The 25,116-nt window shown below is 51.8% G+C and overlaps 1 protein-coding gene across 1 annotated transcript in view; it reads right to left on the reverse strand.

Moving 5' to 3' along the window:
- PLEKHA6 (pleckstrin homology domain containing A6) overlaps positions 1–12,905 on the reverse strand; it is a gene marked incomplete at its 5' end in the record, with an annotated part of 42,058 nt that extends 29,153 nt beyond the window's left edge. Inside the window, 5 exons of the mRNA XM_082652529.1 lie at positions 35–177; positions 3,890–3,990; positions 6,505–6,577; positions 7,249–7,353; positions 12,804–12,905. Of these exons, the coding sequence (XP_082508655.1) occupies positions 35–177; positions 3,890–3,990; positions 6,505–6,577; positions 7,249–7,353; positions 12,804–12,905 (524 nt within the window). The remainder of the gene's footprint in view (positions 1–34; positions 178–3,889; positions 3,991–6,504; positions 6,578–7,248; positions 7,354–12,803) is intronic.
- Between the last annotated feature and the right edge of the window lie 12,211 nt (positions 12,906–25,116).

Below are 25,116 nucleotides of genomic sequence, written 5' to 3' on the forward strand. Positions count from 1 at the left end.
GTCCTCACACCTATGCCCGGTCCCCGGCACTCACTTGTGACGTGCAGCTTGGGGCGCTGACTTCTGGGCTGGGGGTATCTGTACTCGGGCAGCCTCCCCCATGGCCTGGATCCAGGCCTCCTGCTCCTCGGGGCTCTCGGCACTGAAGAAGTAGGTGCGGACCCCGGCGTGCTCAGCCTGTGGGGAGAGGCAGTGCGTGGAACTGTCCCCAGCCTCGTCCACCCAGCACACAGTCACCTGTGGGGAGAATACACCCATGCCCACAGGGCAGGTGGTCAGGCAGGTCATTCCCCTGACCTGCAGCTCTTCGCCCCATACGGAGCTCGGGGCAATGTGAGGAGGCCCCCAGCTGTCCCAAGTGCCCCAGCTGGCACCCACGTATCTGCCTCGACTAGCTCTCTGGACACCACTAGGCAGCCCAACAGGCAGGTAAGCTGACCTGCCCCACCTGAGGGACAATTACCTTGCCCGCTCTCCCATCAAATTCCATGCTTGCTTTGAAGGGCAGTTACCCCGTGCCCGGGAGAGATGCCCCCCTACCCCAACCACATGCCAGTCTCGGCCCCAGCTCAGCCTCTGAGAAGCTGGCACTCTCTTCCGCGCAGCGGGACAGCGCGGGCACACGGGGGGCATGCACAGACGGTCAGAGCACGCTACCTAGTTGGCGGCTGCAAGCAGGCGCAGCAGGCGGTAACCCAGAAGCGAGCTCCTGTCCAGAGGAGGGGTCCTCACGCGGCCAGAAGGAGGAGAAGCAGAGAACAGGTCAACCGAACACCAGAAGGAGAGACAGGAGACGTGACAGGAATGTCGAGGAACAGAGGGAAGTGGGGAGCTATTCAGACTAGCCCCTTCTACTCAGTGTCACCACTGGGACCACGGCACCCAGCAAGGCTCAGGTCAGCCCACCAGGAGTGGGGGTGGACAGCGTGCACCCGGCAAACCTGGGTTGCTCGAGGAGAGAAGGCAGGGCAGGCAGCCCAGTGCTAATCCTAGCTCTGTTCCCGACCAGCCCTGCAACTGTAAACAACTCGAGATTTTGCTCTGGCCTTAACTGATGCATCTGTTTGATGCGGAGGGTCCAAGAGGAAAAGACGCTCCAGTGCTCGATTCTTTCTGGGGTCTCAGAACACTTCCTAGGTGAGACCAATCTCCCAGAAAAAGCAGCTAGCCTTGTTCATCCCATTCAACATGAGAGATCCCAAAGTGTTTAAGAGTCTCAGATGTGAACTTCACTTTGGCCTATGACCCCTTGGGTGCTAAATCCTGGGTCTCTGGGGGTTGGAAGGAGAGAAGACAGGGCTCCTCTGACCAAGCCCCAGGGTTCTCCTAAGCAACAGTGTCAAATCCACACCCTTCGAGTGCTTTCCCAGCCGGACCTTCACTTTTCCTCAGCACCTTCCCCAGCACGTGTCTTTGCACAGGAGCCATTACCCAGTGAGGGGGCATCCTACTTCTCTAAGGACAGAGATGGGCCTCCTTCCTCTGGATCCGGCCAGTCCCCACCCTCCAGCAGGGCTGCCCAGCAGGTAGGCAGAGACAGGGAGGTGCTGACGAAAAGCGAGTGAAGTTTTAAAGAGGGATCTGGGGGTCGAAACTGCACAGGGAAATGGAGAGCAGGGGCCCAGGCAAGCCCTCTGGGGTGGAGAACACAGGGTTATTGTAGAGGGGAGAGACATCCAGGTGGGACGAGTGGGTGTGTCCAGGGCTGGTAGGAGTGGCAGCAAATAATTACTTTGCTAAGCATCCCGTGAGCATCCTGTGTGTGCAGAGCTCTGCTCTGGGCACCAGTCACAGGGAAAGCAAAGACATGCTCTTAGCACTCGAAGAGCTCACGGTCAAGCTGGAGGACAAAACATACCCATGGGGAAACAAGGAGAGAGCAAAGGCACGGGAACAACAGCTGTGACAGGAGAAGGCAGAGGGCCTGGGAAAAGACAGGGTGATTGATGGGGAGCCAGGAGGGGGCACCAGCCTGGAAGCATGAAAGGGGACCAGAGAATTGAGGGAGGTGCCCCCATGGACGAGCCCACAGAGCCCCCACGGGGCTGTGCAGGGACAGAGGAAGGCCATTCAGCAGCAGGCTGGGTGGGAACAGTGCTGGCTCATTACTGGCCATCTGAGGGTTTCGCTTGGTGGCCGCAGCAGGACAAGCCTCCCATCTGTCTCATCTCCCCTCCCTTCCCTGGGGAAAGGCCACTGAATAGCCACAATCCGAACCTTTTGTGGGCCACTGAGCACAGCCCTCTGAGTTGGGTTTTAAAGAGGCAGTGCACTCCTCAGGGGAAAGGGAAGGAGAGGGGCTGATGGGCACAGAGATCTGGGGTTTATGGAGGGGTGTGTCAGTCACCGGGACGTTGTTCTAACGGGGCTGCCGGCAGAGCTCCCGAGCTGGAGTGTGTGTGTGTGTGTGTGTGTGTGTGTGTGTGTGTGTGTGTGTGTGTGTGTGCGCGCGCGCGCGCACGCGCGCGCGCACACGCACGCAGGTCTGGAGGGGAAGGGTAAGACAGGCTGTCTGACTGTGTGGGGGTGTGTGCGTGTCTGTGTAGAGCAGGCCTGTTTGTTGTTGGTTAAACAGCCTGTTCCTATTTCCCCAGCTAAAATCCGGCTCCTTGGAGCCACTGTTTTATTGATTATTCATTCTGCAGACAGGACCCTTGGAGGCTCGAAACTAATTATGTGCCTAAGAAGTCCCTCTTTGTTCCCCGGAGCAGCATTATGTGTCTGCCCACCTCTCTGTGGCCAGGTGACCAGAGCTGAAGGACAGAAAGGGCAGAGTCTCTGGGGCCCCAGGAACTCAGATGCTGCCCTCGAGTAGTAACCTGTGGGTTTTCAGGGTCTTGGACAGCAATTCTCAACTGGGGGAGAGAGGGCTTTGTACTAAGAAGATGCATGGTTGAGATCATAATTTTATATTTGGAAAATGAAAAAGAACCTATGATCTTTGCATCACAAAATACAAAAAGGGCATGGAATTTTCATTGTTTTTAATGGGCCGTGAATTTTTAAATGTGGAAAAACACTGGCCTAGGATGAGACAGCTGCAGTCCCGTCTTTGATGGGTAGATCCCCCAGGGGTTCCGAGCAGTGGCGCTGAGCACTGCAGGTGAGGCCATCTCCCTGGGCCCTTATTCCCTCAAACTGTGTCTCTGTGAGGTTTGTAGCTTTCAATTATAATGAAATTCAATTCCTAACTTTCTGCAAAGATTTTTTTTTTTTTTTAAATTAGAGCAGGTTGTTTATGGAAACTAAAAAACACAGGCGTACAAAACCCATTTTACAAGGTGGCAAAAATACTAGGGTGCTGGCCCATGACAAGGGCTGGAGAGGGGACAGGGTGCAGGCAGCAGGGCTGAAGGGCAAAGGGATAAGAAGGAAAGTGGGGACAAATGACAAATTGAGGGCCCTTGCATGGGCCGGTGCGAACGCGCCGTACACTGAATAGTAGTGAACAACTTACATCTGAGACCCTTTGAGTAAGTTTGACTGGGGGTCTAGTTCCCTGGGCCCAAAGTGGGGAGGAAGACTTTCCAGAATGGACCTTAGAAACCCACCCGGCCACAGTTCCTGCCTCTGCTGTGAGGGATTTCCTAGGTGCCAGGCCACCGGGCAGAGGGTCCATGGCCTCAGCACATAACTAACTCTCCCCCAGGAAAGACTGTGGTACCACTGAAGCTCATCTCTACAGGCCCACCCTGGGGAGAGAAGAGGAAGGGGTCCCGGCACAGCCTCACAATAGCCTGCACTGAGCCCAGGGACCGCTGCCTGCTCCCCCCAGTACTACCACTTGGGGTTCCTGAGGAGGTGGCTCTTGATCCTGTTTCATTCTTATATGGTCTAGAAGAGCCGGCCTCCCGCCCCTACCTGACCTGGGAGAGGAAGGCCAACTGACCTTAAAGGTATGTTTTCGGCTGATGTTGTCTGAGGGCTGCACCGCAGCCACCCGGAAGCTCAGGAGGGGGATGCTGCCCAGGACGCTCTCCTCCTTCTCGTCTGTCAAAGGAAATAGAGGCACAAGTGAGATATATGTGTGCGGGGGGGAGGGGAGGGGAGTGTGTCAGCCCTATTAGGATAAATACCAGCAAATATCTGTTACTCGTCTACTATTCGTCAGGCACTCGGGGCCACCACACAACCACACAGGGCGTGCTCTGCACAGCGAGAGGCACACTCCCTGGAGCTGGGGAGCGTGGCAGCCCTACAGGCACTGTTCTAGACTTGGGGACTGTAGAGGTGAATGCGAGTAGTAGTGCCCACCCTTGGGGAGCTCACATTCCAGTATGGAAGCAAACAAGCACAGAAGAGCCAACATTTTGGAGCGCTTGCTATATGTCAGGCACTGTTCTAAGTTAAAGGCTTAATGGATTTAACCTGCCCAACAATCCTATGAATGGGTACTCATGATCTCCATTTTATAGGTAAGGAGATTGAGACACAGAACGATTAAATAACTTGTCCAAGGTTACTTAAGTAGAAAGTGGTGGATTAGTCTTTAACCCAAGAAGTCTGACTTTCGAGCTCTAGCATTCTTAACCTCCCTCCCATCCACAGCGCCTCTCCAAACAAGGTGATCCCAACAGCGACACAGGGAACAGGATATAAGGGGATGGGGCACGGTAGAAGGGACGCTCGCATCTTCGGCTCGGGCCCTTCTGGGCAATTGTCTCTAAGGTTCTCCTAGGCACCTGGCAGCTTGCTTTGTCTTCTGACTAGACCCCTCCCCTTTACAGTCCCCATGTCTGCACAGAAGACACGGCCCTGCATGGCCCCCCGCCCTCTGATCCCCAGAAGCAGGTGAGCAATCAGGCTGCTGCATAATTCATCCCGAATCTCCAAAGGAGCCTGAGGGATTAGCTGGTCAGGCCCCCAGCTATCAGCAGGAGACCGAAAGGGTAGGGGTGCCGTGTGGGAACCACGAGGTTGGGGCTAACGATGAGGCATGGCAAGACCCTCCCCACTTCCCTGGCATAGCTCTTTATTCCTGGGTCTAGAGACCCTGTAAAACCCTCAGCTAGGGTTCCGAAGAAATCTCACAGGGCTTACAGACTCCACGAGCTCCCCTTCTCCCCTTACTCGTCACTTGCACAAGGTCCAGTTTCCTGGACAGACCTCGGCATGGTACCCAGAGGATGGACTAAGCTAAAGGGACAGGAGGGCTGGGAGCCCAGAGCTTCTTCAGGAAGGCAGAGGCCATCATCCGCAGGAGGAGGTGGGCCCCCTGCCTGGCTGAGTCCAGGCCAGTGTCTAGGGGTCTCCTGAGAGCACCTCTCAGTGCATAGTGACCCTCCATCTCCATGCCGCTTGAGTTCAGAGCTTCTTAATGTTCTCCCCTCACACCAGGCCCAGAGTGTCTTCCCTGCAGAGACCCTGGTTTTCCCTCCAGCTTCTGTTATACTCTGGCTCCTGCGCGGCCCTACATCCCGGGGCCCAGCCTGAGCAGATTCTTCTCCCTCAATCTTGGGGTTTCCTCTGTGACTAGACCCTGGACGTGCATCCCCTTCCTGATCTCTCTCCTTGGGATTCAGGTGCCTCAGGGCACAGGAACAGCAGTGTTCTAAGGGGGGGTGGTGGGGGTAGGGCGTAGGGGGGTGGGGGGGTGGTCACTAGGTACAACCTTTGTTTGCCAAAGTTAATGATTCAGTGAATTGCTCCCAGGAGACCTGGAGAAATCAGAGATCTGCCATTCCCAGGGCATGGAGGAAAAGGAAACAGCCACTCTTGCTGCTGGATCATTTTATCCTCTCCTCAGCGCCCAGGCCTCGTTGCACGGCATCAGTGTGACAGAACCGTCACTGTCATCAACCCTCACTAGTTCCTCCCTGCCCTCCTTGACATATTGTTGCTGTACATACTTTAAAAATAACTTCCTAGAGGCTGCTGCACCAAAGTTATAAGAGTTTTGCCCTCCTTTCTGTGGGGGAGGAAAGGGAGTGAGTGTTGGGGTGGGGAAAGGGGGCAGAAGCTGGGGGATAATCATTTACTCCACATTCATTGAGCACCTACTATGTGCCAGGTGCTGTTTTCAGTGCTGTGGATACAGCAGTGAACAAAACTGACCCCAAAATCCTGCCTACACAGATCGGATCATACATTCCAGTGGGATGGGGGAAGCTCAACATACAAGGTCCAATTAGCAGGTGACCTGCTAGTGATGACCAGGGACCCTCGTCTTCTTCCTCCTTTTCTCTTCCCACCCACGCCCTCCCCCGGACTTCACCCTCTGTCATCTGACTGTCTTGTTCATCCACCACACCACCCACCAGGGCCTAGAACTCTGCCTGAAATCTCGTAGGCACTCAGTAAATATTGCCGAATGTGAAATGAGTGAGTGAATGCGAGCTTTGTCTTTATCCCCTGTCACGTGCCACTGGTGCCGGAGACCACAGGGGGGATACGTGCCCCCCCACCCCCAACATCCATCAGAAACCGAGCCCTGTGACAGGGCAGAATGAGAAAGAGGGGGCCCTGGCTTCCCACAGCCCCTGCCAGTGCCAGGCGCAAGCTCACCTTTATAGTAGAAGAGGCAGCGATCCACCAAGACGAACCAGCGCTTATTCCACTGCTTAACCCCGGAGCTGGCCTGCAGGAGAAGTGGGGAATAGACAGGATAGTCTGTGACCTGGGCCTGGGGAGGTGGGTGTGTGCAGTGGAAAGAGTGCTGCACTCATTATAAGGACATCCTGCCTCTGTTTGCAGCTCTGCGACTAACAAGTGGCAGCAACCCCCAAGAGCCCTCAGAGGCAGGGAATGACATTACATTATTGCCTGTGACCTTCCACCTCTGTCATTCTGGGCCTCAGTGTCTCCCCCAGGGAAGATAAACAGTGCAGCGATGAGCCAGAAAGAGTGAGCAGAAGGTCCGGCAGGGATAATGGCCAGGTCAACGAGGAGAACTGGACCCCTAGACGTAGAGGAGACATCCCCCTCCCTTCATAGCAAGAGGGCCCTGCTGACTGAGCCACTGGGTTGCTCTGATAGGGTTGATGACAGCATATTTCAAAGTCATTGCATCTGCCCATCAGGAGACCTGGCTGAATTCCCAAATATAACACTAATTTCTCTGTGAGACTTTGGGAAGATACTCAACCTCTCTGAGCCTTTATTAAATTAGGAGATTTCGCAGAGATATACCAAAATAGGACCTGGAGGGACATAGCAAAATATACATGGGCTGTTATAACTACAGAGGCATTACAGCACTATGAGGAGAAAGCAGGGATGCAGTGGGCAGAATGGAATAGGAGGCCTCACCTGCTTGAAAAGCCAGCCTGCCTTGGTGACAGGAGCACTGGGGTTCCGCTTCATGGAGTGCGAGCGCTTGCCGAAAGCGATGGCCTTGCGGGGCGTCCGGGTGGCCTAGGGATGCAGAGAGCAGCCAGCTTAACTCTTCCTCTCCTCCTTCCTGCTCCACCCGCAAGGGGAGCTGCCCTTGGTGGGAGCTATCCCTCTCCAGGGCCCTGGGGGCCCTCATGTTAAGAGGCCCAGGTGAGAAGCTTGGATCTCTTACTAACTCAAGGGCATGGCCTTTCAATTCTTTGCTCTTTCTCTTATCTCTAAAATGGGGTTCAAAATTATAGTCCTACCTGTCTCACAGCGATGTGTGTTTTTTGCTTTTTCTTAAGGAGAAAATAAGATTTTTCATTTCACTCCTGGCCTATCCTTCTCTACTGGCCTTACTCCTTACCTCTTTCATAATGCTTTCTCAGACCCATTCAACTTCAAGGAAATTCCCTACATCATCATCTTCTCCAAGCCCAATTCATTCTTTTTTTTTTGCTTTTTTATAAGTGTATTTATTTAATTTATTTATTTTTGGTTGTGTTGGGTCTTCATTGCGGTGTGCGGGCTTCTCAGTGCAGTGGCTTCTCCTGTTGTGGAGCACAGGCTCCAGGCGTGCATCGGTAGTTGTGGCACATGGGCTCAGTAGTTGTGGCTCGCGGGCTCTAGAGCACAGGCTCAGGAGTTGTGGAGCAGGGACTTAGATGCTCTGCAGCACGTGGGATCTTCCTGGACCAGGGCTCGAATCCACGTCCCCTGCATTTGGCAGGCGGATTCTTAATCACTGTGCCACCAGGGAAGCCCCCTATTCATTCTTGAATGTCCAGCACACCACAGAGCAGGGAGGATGTATGGGTGTTCTCCTAGCTCCTTATTGCCACTGGGACTTCCCCACATTCTGGCAACAATCTCTCTTTCTCGAAGTATCAGTGATCTTTCACTGTTTAGCCCTTCTCACCACTATCAGCTTCTAGCTTCTTTTTTCAGAGTCTAAGGATTTTTTTTTTTTTTTTTTTTGCAGTACGCGGGCCTCTCACTGTTGTGGCCTCTCCCGTTGCAGAGCACAGGCTCCGGACGCGCAGGCTTAGCGGCCATGGCTCACGGGCCAAGCCACCCCGCGGCATGTGGGATCTTCCCGGCCCGGGGCACGAACCCGTGTCCTCTGCATTGGCAGGAGGACTCTCTACCACTGTGCCACCAGGAAAGCCCGAGTCTAAGGATTTTGATATCAGTCATCCTCTCCATTCTAAATCTTGCCATCACTGTAGACAATTTCATTGTTCCACAGTGAGAGGGAGGATGACCCATCCAGTGGCCTAACTTTAAACTACCTTGATGTCCTCAAGTCCAAAATCCTCCACTTCCAGCCCAGCCACTCACTCCCATGGCAACACCTTAGACTTGGCCAGCTCCCAAGCCCCTGTCAATTCTCATATCCCTATCTTCTGAGCACAGCATCCCATCCTCTGGGCTGTCTCACTCCATCCCTAAACGACACCAACTTTTCTATTCCACTGAGATCCCCAACTCCTCAATACTTGCCTTTTTTCCCTGGATCCATGAGCTACCTCCTGGTGTTAGTTGTTTCCCTACAAATAGGCCCCCTGGTGGAATAGATGAACCGCACTGTCCAACACCAACACCCTATCCAGTGCCTTTCCACTTGATCTTCTCTGAAACTCTAAATCCCCGATTAATCAAATTATCCACCCTCCCTGCACTCACAGTCAGACTACAGTGCTGCTGGAGAACAACCACACCACAGTACAGATGAGGCCACCGTGACCCTCAGTCCCTGGCGCTCCGCTGCACACCCTCACCTCTCTCCCGAGTCCAGCGACCTGCCCGCCGCTGCCTTCCCCGCAGTGGCTTGGATCCGCCCCCACAGAGAAAATTGAGGTTGTCAGACACGCGCTTCCTCAATTTCACACCCTTTTACCCAGAAAATTACTGCCCTTACCACTCTCCTTGTCTCTTTCCCTTCAATGTCAGAAGAAGAGGCGTTTTCCTCCTTTCCAAGGCTATCGGGCCCAGCCTGCTGTCTCCTCTGAGACTTGCTTCATTGATAACCTCTCAAATCTGTCTTCATGTTTTCCTCCTCCACTGGCTGCTTCTCCTAAGCAAACATGCTCAGCTCTCTTCATCTTAAAGCATCCCTCTGTCTGTCTGTCTCCTCTCACTGTCTGTCTCTGTCTCTCTCAGTCGTTCTCTCTCCTCCTTCTCACTGTCCCTCACGGCCCCCTCCACCCTCCACCAGCTGTCCCCGTCAGGTAACACCTTCCCTCCCTTCTCTCTCTTTCTCCTCAGAGGTAGGCTGCTGGGAAGAGTCCTGACTTCCTCTCCTGCCTTTACTCCTAAACCTCCTCCACTCTTTTCAGAAATGGTCCCTGCAATGTCAACTCAGGCCACTCAGTCCCTGACATCCTTAAGCACCGATAATGTGAACCTTTCTGTCCTTCCCGGAACTCTTCTTTTGGTTTCTGGGGCACTATTCCTTACTCTTCAATATTTGCATCTGTGGCCAGTCCTTCTCAATCTCCACCTCCACTCTAAGTGTTGACAGACCTCAAACTTACGCTTTTAGTCTCGTCATACATTGTGCCTGTGTAGTGTCATCCATACCCATTGCCTCAGCTGCCAGCAACATGCTGAAAACTCCCTAATCTATATCTAGATTCATTTGCTAGAATGAATCTAGATATAGATTCATTTGTCCCAGTCCATTTGCTCACTAGTTGTCCAACTAGGATTAAATAAGTGCAGAACCAAACTCATCCTCTTTCTAACCAACGGGTTCTTCCGTAGTTCTCATCTCAGTGACTGGGCCACAATCTACCCAGTGGCCCAAACCAGAACTCTGAACAAGCTCACCCCATCCCCTCCTCCCTCCATTCCTCCACACCACCATTTACGCAGGGCTGACAAGTCTGTCTTCTTAATGGATCTCAAGCCTGTCCTTTCTTCTCCAATGCCGCTGTTGGTGCCTCATGGGTTGTCATCTCTTCTGCTTAAAATTTCTCACTACCTCTCGTCACTTAGGAGAGAATTCCAATCCTCAGCACAGCACACAAGGACAGGTCTACAAGATCTGGCTGGGGACCACCCACTTTCTGCCACTCCACTGGAAATGCACCACCGCTGGTCATGCCAAACTCCGAGTGGTTCTCTCCCATCTCCCTAGGACTTTGCTCACCATGGGAGGTGGGGGAACCCCACTTCCCTTGTCCACTACCAAATCCCAACTCATCCTTCACAGCCTAGTGCAGGCCCCCCTAGTCCCCGAAACCCCCCTGTTCTCCCAGAGTAGTTGTTGCTCCCTCTTCTCAGAAACTTCCCATAGTCTAGAATCTGTCGCACTGCAACAGAACTGTGGACTTTCTGTCTCCCGTACGAGACTGGGAGCTCTTTGTAGGGAGAAATTTTGTTTTGTTCATCTCTTTATCACCAGAGCCTAGCAAGGTGTCCAGCTATCAATAAGCACTTAGTAAATACTTGTAGAAGGAAGGAAAGAAGAAACTGGGGTTTATCATAAAGTACTTCCCAAACTGGAAAATGAAATTATTTTCTGTACTTTACTTGTAAAAACCCACATATAATGGCGGAGATCAGCCATCTGAAGAAGGCATCCACCACCCTCAGAATATGTAAATCCTAAAATCTTTCCCTTTTCTCTCAGTCCGTCATCTGTCATAGTTTCACCTGCTCTCTGCAGCCTAAAAGCTGCTCCCTGCCACTTCAGCCATTCCCCTGCCAACCCCTCAGTAATACTCTAGCCTCCTTATCTTTCTGCCACAGCTTCCCAGCAACCCTCAACCTTAGGTCAAAGCAACCATCTGCCAGGCCACAGCACTGCTGGAGAAAAACCACACACACCTGTGGATCAGAGCCACACAGATTCAGTCTATGACCTCAGATGACCCTTCAGTATTATTGGGCAATATTCCAAATGTTCCTTGTTGACCACTGACCCTTGGGCTTATTCTGAAGCCCCCCACCCTCCAATGCCTCTCTATCAACCCCACTCTTCTCAGCAGAAAACCCTACCTCCTACTTCCCTGCAAAAGTTGAAAACAACAGGTGGGAGCGTCTTGAACTTCCTAGCCCCACCGCCACGTTTCACGTACCTATCTTACACAGCCTCAGGAAGAGGGCCCCTCCCCTATCCAGGCTGACAGCACCTTTGCACCTGACTCCTGTCTCTACACAAACATGACTCATTGGCGATGCCCTTTCTCCTGAAACTACCTACTGGGTCATTCCCCTCCTACCCTTAACACTTTGAAACAAAACAAAATAAACAAAGAAAACCTCCCTGCATCTTGCATATCTCCTAGCTGCTACCCTCCACCCCTCATTTCCCTTCACAGTCAAGTTTCTTTAAAAAATCTTTTTTGAAATATTTCAAACATTTCAGAAAAGAAGGGACTAAATCACCACTGCATGTTGTTTTCTTTCCCTAATAAAACATAACAAATAGAGCTGAAACTCCCTTTGAACCCCCTCCCCAATCTCATTACCTTTTCTTCCTTCCTAGAGGTGACCACTGACCACAAATTAGTATGCCTGTCCATGGTTATATGTCTGTACTGCAAGCTTATCTATAAAAACGCTGAATTACTTTTCATGTTTGTACATTTTACATAAATGATACCATGTTTTTCATATCCTACAACTTGCTTTTTCCTCAGCATTATGTTGTTAAGGTTCATCCTTGTTATACAGCTCGCTCCAGTCCATTTTTAATTTTTGGAGAGTCCTCCATTGTATGACTACACTCCCATTTACTATCTAGTTTCTTTCTTTCTTTTTTTTTTTTTTTTTTTTACGCGCAGCCCTATCTAGTTTCATAGAAGAGCAGTTTTCTACTCTTCAGTGTCCTGTATCCGCCCTCCCATCTCCTCTTAAGCCCTCTCCAGCTTGTCTTTGTCTTCTGTGCTCCTCACACCACTGAACTGCTCTTATCAGGGTCTCCAATTACCACGATGTTGCTAAACCCCATGGATACTTTTAGCCCTTATCTTACTGGACCTCTTTGCAACATTCTTCTCTGATTACTTCCTCCTGATGGTCTCTTCCTTCCTCCTCCTTTCTGAGCACCCAATTGCCATTCTTCATGAGTTATTCTTCTTTCGCTGTCCCCCTAGATCAGTGGTTCTCAGTGAGGGTGGGGCAATTTTGTCCCACAGGGGGCATTTGACAATGTCTGGAGACATTTTTGGTTGTCACAGGGTGGAGGCTACTGGCATCTAGTGGGTACAGGCCAGGGCTGCTGCTCAACATGCTACAGAGAAAGAATGGTCCCACACTACAAAGACTTATCCAGCCCCCAATGCTAATAGTGCTAAGGCTGAGAACCCCTGGTCTAGATGTTGGTCTTCTGTATGGTTCTGGTCTGAGCCCTCTTTCCTCCCCACTCTCCACTTCCTGCATCACGTCACCTGCTCTTTGGAACCTGCAGAAAAAAGTAAGCAGCCTAATACGTTTCCTAGGATTCCTCCCCAGCAGCTTGCGTGGGGGACCGGACTTACCCGGACACTGGGCCGCTCTGGAGGGACCTCGGACACCATGTTGTGGTTGGATAGGTCACTGTTGGCAGTAGTTGGGCGTTTCCCACCTGTTTTATTGGACATGTCCAAGGTCGATCTGATTTCAAGTTGACCAAAAAAGAAGTGACTAGTGAGACCAAGAGACAATGGGTGCCACCCATCCCTTTTCCCAACCCTGCCCTTCACCGTTCCAGCATTCAGCACAAATTAGGTCCCCTCAGTGCTCCCGAGGGGTCCTCTCAGCGGCTGCCGCTGCTTTTCCGAGATTATATGCCAGTAACCCTGGACAGTCTCCTCTTTTTTTCCTGCAAATTTATCTTAAAAACCTAGACCCTAGGACTCTGGAACTCGGCCTGTGAGAGTCATTTAATTATCTTTTTTTCCTTTCATTTACTGAGCCAACATCAGAGGAATTAGCATTTGGCTCTCGTGGTCATAAGCGGATTCCCTCACTGCTCTCCTCAGAGGCCCCTGGTGATTGATATGCCAGCCTCAGACATGTCTCACTCCTTTAGCTCGGCCCATGGGATGCACTAACCTGGGACCTGCAAGATTCCAGAAGAAGTGGTTGAGGGTATCAAGCCAGATGGGTCTCAGGAGTTTCCAGTCCTCAGAACTGAGGTGAGTGACCCTAAACCTCTCCTGCTCTCCTTTCTGACCCCCACTCTGTCCGCTGCCCTTCCTCTTCCTAGCTACACAGAGGCAGCGGGATGATGGTGGTTAAGGACAGAAAGGCCAAACAGCAAATAAGGGGTAAACGTACATTTTCAAGTCAAACTTTTTGTTTTCCTCTGGGACCTGGCCGGTCAGTGGGTGTAGAAATGTGTTCCGTCTTTCATTATGGCTGTGGAGGCAAAAGAGAGAGAGAAGCTGTGGTTAAGACGAAGAAGGCAGAGACACAGGCTAAAGGGTGGACAGGCCCTAGGCAGTGACAGGGATGGCGACCACACAGGAGCTCGTTGCTCTGTCCTCCAGTGGGACCGTAAGCCACAAGACAGAGGGCTGGGCTGTAGAAGGTCATTTGGGGAGGGGAGGGGAGGGGAGGGGAGGGGAGGGGAGGGGAGGGGCCGGGAAGATGTCTTTCTGACAGTGTTAATTACTTACTAGAGATCCCCAGGCTGGAAAGAAACCCCACTTAACCCTTTCAGTGGCCATCCTGGGCATGTATGTGGGGGGCGGGGAGGGGCTCCAATAGTCAAGACTTGGTGTTTGGCTGGTTTCCTCCCAGGGACAACTCCTGCCAGGGCTCCACATAAAAACCGCTCACTCATTATTTGCTAAAAGATTTCTCTTGCAACCTTGGACTCCTTCCTCTCCTGCTCTATCTCTTTCTTCAAATGAAATGAGACATCCAGAAATTCCATCCTTCAGCTTGGGCTGGGCTCCACTCACACCCCAAGTCCAGGGCCTCCCCGTCTAGGGGCTACCTGACTAGCCGACACCTCAGGAGCTGTCCAGCATGGAGGTGAGTGCTGGCTCTCAGTCAGATCTAATTAAGGGATGCTGTGGCCGGGGAGGGTAGTGCGGACAGCCTGCCAGGAAGCAGGGGCGAACATGGGCCAGGGCCGGGGTCTGTGCAGAGGCAGATGGGAGGCTCCCTTGGGAGCTGTGGCTCTTCTGGCAGGCTGGCTTCCACGCTAGCTCCCGGTGGCTCTGCAGGGAGGTAAGGGAGGAAGGGCAGCGGACAGAGCTTAGGGAGGGGCTGGTGCAGAGGGTCTAAGCCATACATGGCAGCAGTTTGAGATGATTTCTGAAAGCAGAGGGCCACCTGGCAAGAAAGCTGTGGGAGATTCAAGCGTGCAGCCAGCGGGGGGCTGGAACAATTTTAAGGTCCTCTTCACCTACCCCTCTTGGGAGATACTGTAAGAGCCCAGAGCATGCTCCGTCCACCCCCAGAAGCTGGTGCCTGCACAGAGCCTACCAAGGCTGCACGGCGGCTTGTGGGTCTTAGTACCAGGCCACCACGCACGCCCACAGCAAAGGGCCAGCGCTCTGCTTGGCAAGTGGCAGGTTAGCTAGCACCAGGGGAAAACAGTGTGGTCCCTTCAGCTGCATGAGAGAAGTAAAACAACCTTTTGGAGAGCACCCTTCCATCGCCAAGGACGCTTCCCAGCCCTTAAGATGTCTGCTGAAGCTAAAGATCATATCGGAGGGTATGTTTTCAGCTTCCAAACCAGTCATGTTCAGATCGAATCCAAAGACATGTGGGAGACAGAAGCCCAGTGGGCAGTGGCCACAGCCTCTGTGGAAATCTGGTTTTGCAGCCAGGACCCTAAATCTGGCCAGTGTCTATTCGGCCTGGGTTCTAACTCTAGCACATTGATAACCCGCTCCCTGCTTCTCAAACTCTACTCCTCCCTTCTTCCCAGGTCCAATAAGGATGCTCTCCTCAACTTAACCACAGGGGATCTTTGCAAGGAACAGTAGCCGTTTCCAGTCACCCTCATCCCTGGCTCTGCCTCATCTAGGGGTGGAGGCAGGCAGTCTGTGACAGCTAAGATTTCTGAGGCACCAAGGTCTCTGCTGTTTCCCAGTGGCACAGATCACCTGCCCCCCGACACCCCTCCACCCATTCCGTCCCCTTCGGCCCATTCTGCTGTACACAGTCCCTGTGCCAACTCGGCTGGAACCTTTCCTGCAGGCACTGGTACAGATGGATAGATGGACGGAGAGACAGACACACACAGAGGCACACACACCGTCTGCTGTCAGCTGGTACAAGTCTTTCAGAGGACACCAAATTTCTTCCTGCCCCAGACTCTCCTACCCAGTAACCCCTACAAATGATGTCCTCGCTCCATCCCGGCGCTACCAATTTCAAAACAGCTTCCCCTTCACAAGCACTGCAATGCAGCAACCAATGACCTAACTGTTCTCCCTTCTCCAGGTCACACGGGGCAGGCCCCTCACTCTGACGCCCCCAGATCCAGTGACCTGCCCACTCAGCTCTCACTTCACTTGACTCACAGCCCACTGAAGAAATCCCTACCTGACCCGTCGATCAGCTCGAAACTTCAACATCTTTTAGGCAGCTTTGTCCCCTGTTTGGCAGCCTCAGAGGACCCACCAGCCACCCTGCTCGTACCATCCCTCTGAGAAGTCAGTCCTCCGGTCCGGCTCGCCGTGCCGTGGCTGAGCTCCAGGTGCACGTGGCAGCGGCAGGCGCTGCTCTTTCCCCTCCTCCTGGCTCCAGCACCAGGAAGGGGGAGGGCCCCTTGGTGGTAGGGGTGCCCAGGTGCCCTAGGGGGCCTGCAGCTTCCCAGCATTCAGACAGAACGCTGCCCGGCAGAGTGCCAGAGGCAGAATAAGTGAGCAGGGGATGACATCTTCTCAGTTCAGGTGCCCAAGGAGAAAATGCAAAAATGGAGAGGCGGAGTACACGGAGCAGGTGTACAACTTCCAGGTAGTCTGACCTCACCGAGCTAAGGACACAGAGTAGCTGGGCAGACGGAGGAGTCTGGGGCTGTATTCCCATCTGCACGGCAGAAACCCATGCCAGCCCAACCTGCAGGAAGACAGCCCTCCCTGCCTCCCCTCGCCAAGAACACAGGCCCTTGGGCTGAAATCCACTTGCTTCAGAGAGACCCTTTCGACCCAGTGGGCACAAGGGTTAAATGAGGCTCCAGATTCACGTGCTGCTATTGTCGTTGCTGCCGATGCCGGGAAGCTCTCTCTCCTCCCAGCCTGCCCAGCCTTCTGTACGGACAGGAGCATCATGAACACGAAGCTTGTCTGCAGCACCCCCCTACACACTCCCTTTAGACACAGCCCCAGGTTGCCTGCCCTCCTCTTGGGGTGGCCCAGCAGATGAAGGGCAAGTGAAGCACATGGGCGTGGGTGTCACGGAGCCAGAGCTGGTGGCGAGGACTGGCTTCTCCGCTTGGGTGAAATGGAAGAAAAGCTTCTTCCCAAATCTTAGGAGGAAGAGGGTAGCAAATGAGGCTCAGACGGGGTCACCATGTGTTTATTTCTGTAAATCTGCCCAGCTGCAATGTAATAAATTCCAGCTGGAAACTGTCAGATCTGCTCGGGGCAGGGAGGTTTGCATCGTTGTTAGCTACTCTGAACTCTCCAGAGATCCAAGATGGTCACATCTCTCCTTTTCCTAACGTCCTCTGTGTCTTAGGGCCCTCCACGCAAGGGGCTTCTGAAGGTCATCTCTTCCAAGCCCCTGCCTCCAGGCAAGCCTGCTCTCCAATCAGTCTCAGTAAGTGCCTTGTTTGTTTGTGAAGGGTTCCAGGAAAGGAAGCTCCGGACCCACTGTTATCTTATACTGCCTAGATGTTCTTTTCTGATATCAAATTTCAGTTCCTCTGGCTTTTGATATCATTCCATTTTTATCTTTGGATGACAGAAGTCTTTCTGACCAATGTGGTTCCTTTCAGCAGCACCAGGCATTCTGGTGACATCATAGTCTGTTGTTATGGCAATTTTGTGATGTCAACAGACACTGAAAGGGAGGAGCTAATCTAATTTTTTGGATTGAGGACAGAACTCAGTCAGAGAACAAAGCAATCAGTGAATGGAAAAGGACAACATAATTATTTAACCCGTGATGAGTCAAGCTGGGTGGATATAGCTGGGGTCAACAGCTGCTGATACTTAAGCAACTAATCCTAAATCCAAAGGTCAATATATTCAGCAATTTAGTGGTACATCTGCAAATGCTTTATCCTGATGACAAGTGGCTTCACTTTCCAGATCCCACCTCTCCAGTCCCTAATCCAGTTACTGGAGCCCTGCTGTGGTTATGGAGAGCTGGGCCCTCTCCTGATGCCCGCTTGGGGTCTCTGCCTGTGCACAGTAGGTACCCAATAAATATTTGTTGAATGAATAAGTGAATGAATGAATGAACAAAAGAAACTCCATATGCTCTGATTTAATTTTTAGCCACCTGCATTTGGAGTTTAACATTCTATTACCAAGGGCTTCCCTATCTTTGCTCTCTCTTAAAATTAATTACTTCCTCTCCATGAGAGCAGCTCTGTTTTTGTCCCCTCACCCCTTCACTTAGCTCCCCTGCCTGGCTCCCCCTTGAATATATAGCTTGGCTTTGATCCATCTTCATTAGGAGGGGAAGAAAATTAAGCTCATCTGCACAGAAGGAGGGGTGGAGGTGCCTTGGGAAATGAGTTTTCTTCCTCTAGAAGGCAAAAATATCCCTTTCCCTTCAATTTGAGCTCAGGGGCCTCCCACAGCCTTTGCTTAACTTGCAAGTTAAATTACTTCTCCCATGCCCACTGAAGATAGCACAGGAGGAGGAAGGAAGGCTCAAGGGTTTCCCCTGCTTGTCGAGAGCTCTGAAATCCTCAGGATTAAGTGAGCACACAGAATGCCTGGCTGGAGTTTCTTTCCTTTGCCACTAAACTGCACAGATGACAGGTTTTCATTAGGTTAGACACCAGGAAGAACTTACCAGGTATGGAACATTAAAAAAGGGAAACAGGGACAGGTAATCAGGTTTTTTTTTCCCTCTCCTCTTCCCTTTCTTTTGGGATGTCAAAGGCCTCCATTTCTCAAGAACAAATGGTTATGAATCCATCTCCAAATGGACTCCTTGAATTCCACCCAAGGGAAGGGGGAATCTCAAGCAATAAAGGAGATTTTGCTATGAAGACAGGAGCAACCCTAAACTCCCGAGTTGCCCACTAGGTGTTCCCCTATCCACGGTACCTATGAAGGTGGCCCCAATGGCAGTGCCGTCAGTGAGAAGAGAATTGGCAACACCGGGCTTTCAGTCCAAGGTCCAACATGAGGGTGACTTGACTTCTTTGGCCCTTAGTTTTCTCACATGCAAACGAGGTACTTTCTAATTCTATGAAATAATAACTGGAAACTTTCAAAATGTGAACTATTTTATGCACAAGAGATAATGCCTATGATTATTCTGCTTAAAAACAAATCAAGAGGGACTTCCCTGGCGGCGCAGTCGGTAAGACTCCACACTCCCAATGCAGGGAGGCTGGGTTAGGGAACTAGATCCCACATGCATGCTGCAACTAAGAGTTCACATGCCACAACTAAGAAGCCCATGTGCTGTAACTAAGGAGCCCACCTGCCACAACTGAGGCCTGCCACAACTAAGACCCAGCTCAACCAGATAAATAAATAAATAGATAGATAGATAGATAAATAAATAAGTAAATATTTAAATATTAAAAAAAATCAAGAAATATGCTAGGTACTGGAGCTAGAAAATGAAAAACACACAGTCTCAGGCTTAAGATGGCAGTGGATGGAGCAGGGGCTGGGAATGCGGGGACTGGCATTCCAGAAGTGCCAAAACCAATCAATTGCAAAGACAAGAGGTAGATCCTCTCCGTTTTCCAAGCGTTTGTCCTCCATCTAGTTTGGGCTTTTCTACAGTTCTACAAACACCTGCAGCCTCTAACTTCAGGCGCTAGTGACAGCCTCACTATGGAGGTAACTGTGTACTGATTCATCTCCAAACGTCCTCCCCGAGAATCGGTATCTATCTGGAGTGATACCTGGCACTACACAGTCAAAAGGAGCAAAATCAACCCGGGTCTTCGTGACTCTTTGCAGACATGCATGTCTGCACATGTGTGCACACACACGCACCACACACTCAGGATGGACACCCAGAGGTCCCACTGTGATAAATACCGAAGGACTAGAGAGAGACATTCAACTCCTTCCACCCTGGGCCCCTCTTGGTTATCTGCAGGACACCAAGCTGCGGCGTCCCCAGAGCTCCTGAGAATGAGCCCCGCCAGGCTTTCCCATCCAGACAAGGCTTTGGCTTCTGGCATTATCGCTCATTAGATAGAGGACTGTGAGGCGAGTGGGAAGGAGGGCTGCTATGGCCCATGCCTCCCACTTCCTTCTCCCCCAGCTAGCAAATTCCAAGCTCAGACTGTCCACACACCAGGGAGGATTTCTGCAGCCGACAAAGGAGGCGAAGGTGGGGAGACTTTTGACTCCTGCTCTCCACCTCCCCTCTGGATCTCATCATCATTTTCAAGGAGCTTTATGTGTTCTACCTTTCCCTCCCAATGAAAAAACAACTTGGTTTACATTCTCAACAATCCTGATGTGCCTGATTCCTGAGACTCCCACCAACCCCCGTCATTCCTAGGAAAAAGTACACTTCCTAGCCAAGTTCTCCCCACCCAAATCCCTCCGCAGCCACACAAAGGGGAGGTCGAAAGGGGTCGGCCCTGGTGGCACCTCTAGGTATTTGCACGTGGGAAAGGCCCCTCTACCTGACACTGTCTTTTTTCCAAATGCTGCCAACAGATCAAAATACCAGTCCTGCAGGCTCTAGGGACACAGCTGTCAGCCCTGTACTTGCATTTACTCTCTTCTCTCCTCCCTGCCCTCGCTCCAGCCCTCCTCCTGCGCCACAGTCATTTCCAAACTGGCAAGATTAGAGTGTCTTCTCCAAGTAAGCTTGGAACATCCAAAAATGCTGGCTACTGGGCTGAGTGCCTAGGAGATAAGGCTCAGGCTGCTCTCTTTCCTGCTAAACTCTGTCTGTCCTCACAGCCCCTTCCCTGCCCCAAAGGGTCAAAACACCTTTTCCTTCCCTGCTATGACCAATCATGGAACACTGGGGGAATTTCACCTGAGTTTGGCCCCTACCTCAGGTAGAAAGCAGAAAAGCTGGCTCAGTAGCCAAGGGATGGAAATTACAAATCAGGGATCCAGATCCAGGCTTCCTCCCTTCCATCCTAGGTGGACATCCTTCTCTAGTCTCTCACTAGATAATCTCCTGAGCCTGGACATTCAAGCTTACAACTGCAGGTAAGGGTATGGGGGCCTTGTGTACTCTTTAGTCAGGGCAATGCTTCACTGTGTGTACGTGAGCGCGTGCGTGTGTGTTTATGTGTAGTGTGTGTGTGTCTGGCGAGGGGGAGAGTACAGATATCACTCAGGGGAAGTTCATGGGGAATCTTCATGCTGATCTACCCCAACTTGGATGATCTTATCTTCAAACTGATTATTTTACTTTATGGAACTCCACTTGTCTTCTGAAAAATAAAGATAAACAGAGTGGATACTCAGCATAACCATGCCAGTTATTAAAATGCTGAAGTTCTTCCATATTGGTTGGTAAAGGGCTACTCTTCCAATAAGGAAGAATTTCAATATTTTAATAACCGGCCCTCCCCTCCTCTATGTGATCCAGAGACACCTTGGGGCCCTCCAGGACTCCAGGCCAGTGTCCTTTCTGGTTGATAAATTACTGAGTGTCATTGCTGGGATGACCATTCCTTAACTATCTGAACACCGACGGCCCTTCCAGGTGTTAAGAACTGTGATTCTGAGCACAGAAGTCATCTCAGGCAGCTCGAGAGGCATTTCCCCCCTCACACGCTGGCCCAACTTGGAAAACTGGGGCAACCCAGCTCCCTGGGGTTCCTCAGGCTCCTTGCCCTTGTGCCTCTGTGCTGTCCCTGCTCAGGGGAAAAGGAAATGAAAGGAGAAACGGGAGCTCTCTACGGCTCCAGCTCCACATTTTCCTTCTCTCATCCTTCCCCTGAGTGGCCCCCAGCTAAGGCAGATAGAAGCAGAGGGAAAAGGGCTCCAGTCCCCTCCCCTCAGCCTCCAAGCTGCTTTCTCTGACAGTCAGCAACTGGAAAGAGGCCCAAGAGGTAACGGGCAGAGCAATAATTAATTACCACCCCCCCCCCGACACACACACACCCCACCGCCAAGCTCTGAGCCAAATCCCAAACCCCTACCCTTCAGAGACTGAGGAAGCCCAGCTGTCTGCTTCTCGGCCCATGGAAGGTCACTCGAGCCAACCTTCCTCATTCCTAGCTCAGCAGATTTGGTCCTGGTGTCCCACAGACAGCAGTCACCCCACCCACCCCCAGGGAACGAATTGTACAAAGTGAGTGTTTGGAGAGTAATGCAGCTGGGCTGGTGCCCCTCCTTCCACACCCTCAAAAGCTACAAATGCCTTCTTGGTTCCCAATCCAGCAATCTGTGGGCGTCAAGCTCTTCCATGGCTCAGTTTCCTCGTTTTAGGAATGAAACAGTAGTAATAAGTGGTGGCCTGTTTAGAAGACAACACAAATTTCCTACCAGACTAGACAGCAGAGGAAGAAAGGTGATGATGCTCTGAAGGGGTAAACACAGGGAAACCATTAAACTCATGTGGTCTCTGGTCCTTGCACTGGGAAGAAGGCAAGGCCCATTCCAGAGTCAGGGGAGCCGAGAGTCACTGCCCCAGCTATAGTGACAAGAGAGACAAGACAAAGTTCCCGTCTCCTTGGTTGTCTCCAGGCCCTGCTACTTCTCCAACCTGAGCTCCTCATCTCCGGGAGAGAAGAGAGCCTCATGGTTCAGGGGGGAGACTACAGCTCCACAAGGCCCGCTGCAAGAACACAGGGGTGAAAGTCACAAACCCTCTTGCTGCTAACCCCCACGGGCTACAGGTCTGGGCACTGTGTGTGATGTAGGGTGGGAGGTACCCAAAAATGTTAGTCCGACCACACCTGCCTGGGTGCACACAAACTGCTTACAACCTGGACCTTCTTTGTCACTGTGCCTGGCCGGCACCTCACACCCAGACACTGAATGGCTGTCTGGTGGAGTGGCTTAGAGGCAGGCCAGTGGTCTGACCACAGTGGGAGGAGGGAACATGTGCTGTTCTGCTCTGGGATGTTGAATTGCTAGTGCGAGGCAGGAGAGCTCAGTCTTGAATCCTCTCACAAGGGAATCCAATGGGTGGGTTCCGTCTGCTCCATGGCCCCTCCTCTCCCCTCTCACTTCCTACTGGCCAGCCAGACTCTATAAGAGTCTACTGAGCAGAGGCTTTGTCTGGGGAAGAAGAGAGCAATAAATCAATGGGAGCAGGAAGGCAGGAGCCTCGGCGACTGCTTTGGGAGAAGGAGGCCCCCACCTCGGAGGGCTGCATGGGGTGTGGATGCAAAGGCAGGTGGGACGGCAGCAAAGCTCTAGTGTGAGCACTGCTTCTCACCTGCCCCCTGAGAGGGCTCAGCTTCTTGTCTCTCCTAGATTGGGAGTAACGGGTGAGCAGGGATGCAGATGGATTGTGGGAAATTTTGAACGCCTCCTTCTGCAGGGAGTGAGGAATCTGGAACTTCCCATGTACTCAGGGAGCTTGCTAAGGGCTCAAAGGGCAGAGGAATCTCCCCGGATTGCTGTCTGCTGTAGAAAAGATCCAAAAGGAGCTTGGGGACAAGGGCCACCAGTGGAACCAGCCAGGCAATGACTGTGTCTGGAGAGAGACGTTGTTGTCTCCACCTCTGTGTGCTGAGAAAAATCATTGTGAGCTCCCTTGACATCCCAGAGAGGGAAAGTGAGACCTGGAAGGGAAAGGACTTGGAGAACTTTTGAAGAGAGCTGTAACATGAAAACAAAGAATGGCTGGCACGTGGCTGTGGCTGAGCAGTACTGACCTCTTTACTTTTCTGGGCCTCAGTTTCCCCATCTGTAACATGGAATGATACCACATTGCTGGGAGGATTAAACAAGATCACATATTTAAAGCACCTAGGAGAATGCTTGGCACATAACAGTTTCTCAGTCAGTGGCTGATGTTATAATCATTTATAAGATAAAGGAATGAAATAAAACAAGGAGTACTATTCCATCCAGTTTAGTAGCTGCTAGTCATATGTGGCTATTTACATTTTCATTAATTAAAACTAAATAAAATTAAAATTTCAGTTTCTCCGTCGCGCTAGCCACAGCTCAAGAGCCACCATGCCTAGAGGCCACCTAACTGGACAGGACAGTTGTAGCATGTTCCACCACTGTGGAGTATTCCATCGGATAGCACTGGGCTAGATGTTCCCTAAGCCACCTTCCAGTTCTAATCTTTTTGGACTCTATAAAACACGTAACTCCAAACCAGTCTGTCCTTCCTCCAGCTGATATGTGTTCAGTGTCCTCAGGAAATGCAAGTTCTCTTACAGTCCTCAGCTAAACCAAAAAAAAAAAAAAAAGGAAATCTGCTACCAACAACAACAAAAAAGTTAAAAATCTAAAATCAAATGATACATTCCAAAGACCAATCAAAATTAATTTGGATAATACATCATTTTAAAATATATGCATTGGGCTTCCCTGGTGGCGCAGTGGTTGGGAGTCCGCCTGCTGATGCAGGGGACGCAGGTTCGTGCCCCGGTCCGGGAAGATCCCACATGCCGCGGAGCGGCTGGGCCTGTGAGCCATGGCCGCTGAGCCTGCGTGTCCGGAGCCCGTGCTCCACAACAGGAGAGGCCGCAACAGTGAGAGGCCCGTGTACCGCAAAAAAAAATAAAAATAAAAAAATAATAAAAATAATAAAATATATGCATTAAGACTCCCCTCCAGGGCTTGAAAATATTGTTACTAACAGCCCTACTGGGGGCAGGCCCTGGGGGAGGCAACTGGGAAAGGTTACAGAGAGGATCACGGAGGTTGGAAAAGGTGAAAGAACAAGGAACTGTCCCTCCTTCCTGCCTCATTTTCCTTCTTGGATTGGCCAACTTCTGGAGAGGGTGGAGGGAGGAAGAGCAGACAGGTCGGCTGCATGGTCTGCAGGGTCCTGCGGTCCACAGTGGGAGGAGCCAGCACAGAGGGGAAGAGAGGGAAGAGGAACCGCCACCAAGGACAGCAGGCTCAGGAGTCTTCCTTCCCTTGCACTTCCCCTGTCCCCACCCCGGCCCCCACTCAGCCTGGAGCCTGTGGTAATCACAGGGATACAATCTGCTCCTAAACAAATAGCACATGAAGCTGGTGCCAGAGTGTGTCCATTGATAACCGTGGCTTAGAGAGGGGAGGGGAGACGATCTCAGAGGAATGGAAGAGGCACTCCCAGACCTAGACCCTGCCTGGAGCCCAGGTAATGGAAAGAAGAACTTGGGAAGAAAAGGAAAGTGTGGGGAGGGGACCAGGTAAGGGACACTGCTGGCCCCTCCCCTGTCCCCATGCCACGCAGTAGCCTTGAAGGAAGACTAGGCAGGGTTGCTAAGACAAGAAGAAACAGACGCTTTGGGAGGAGGGTAGAGGGGAAGAAAGGAAAAGGGATGCTGTACTGGTCCCGGTCAGGACAGAAGCCAGTCTTGGTAAGTGACACCTGAGTAACAGGTGAGTCCGCCTATGCCTGTTGGAGCATATGAACACCATCCTGCTGCTGCCCCTTGTGGCTGGCCTGGGAATAGCTCTGGCTATATACTTGGCAGGGCCCAGAGCGAAATAAAAACGCAGGGCCCCTTGCTCAAAACTTAAGAAGTTCAGGATGGTTACAGAAGGACATTAAACCAAACCCTTCTGAGGACACAGGGCAACTGTGCAGGCTGTATGCCCACGAAGC

The sequence above is a fragment of the Grampus griseus genome (assembly GCF_964374135.1).
Source record: "Grampus griseus genome assembly, chromosome: 1".
In the NCBI taxonomy this organism is placed as follows: domain Eukaryota; kingdom Metazoa; phylum Chordata; class Mammalia; order Artiodactyla; family Delphinidae; genus Grampus; species Grampus griseus.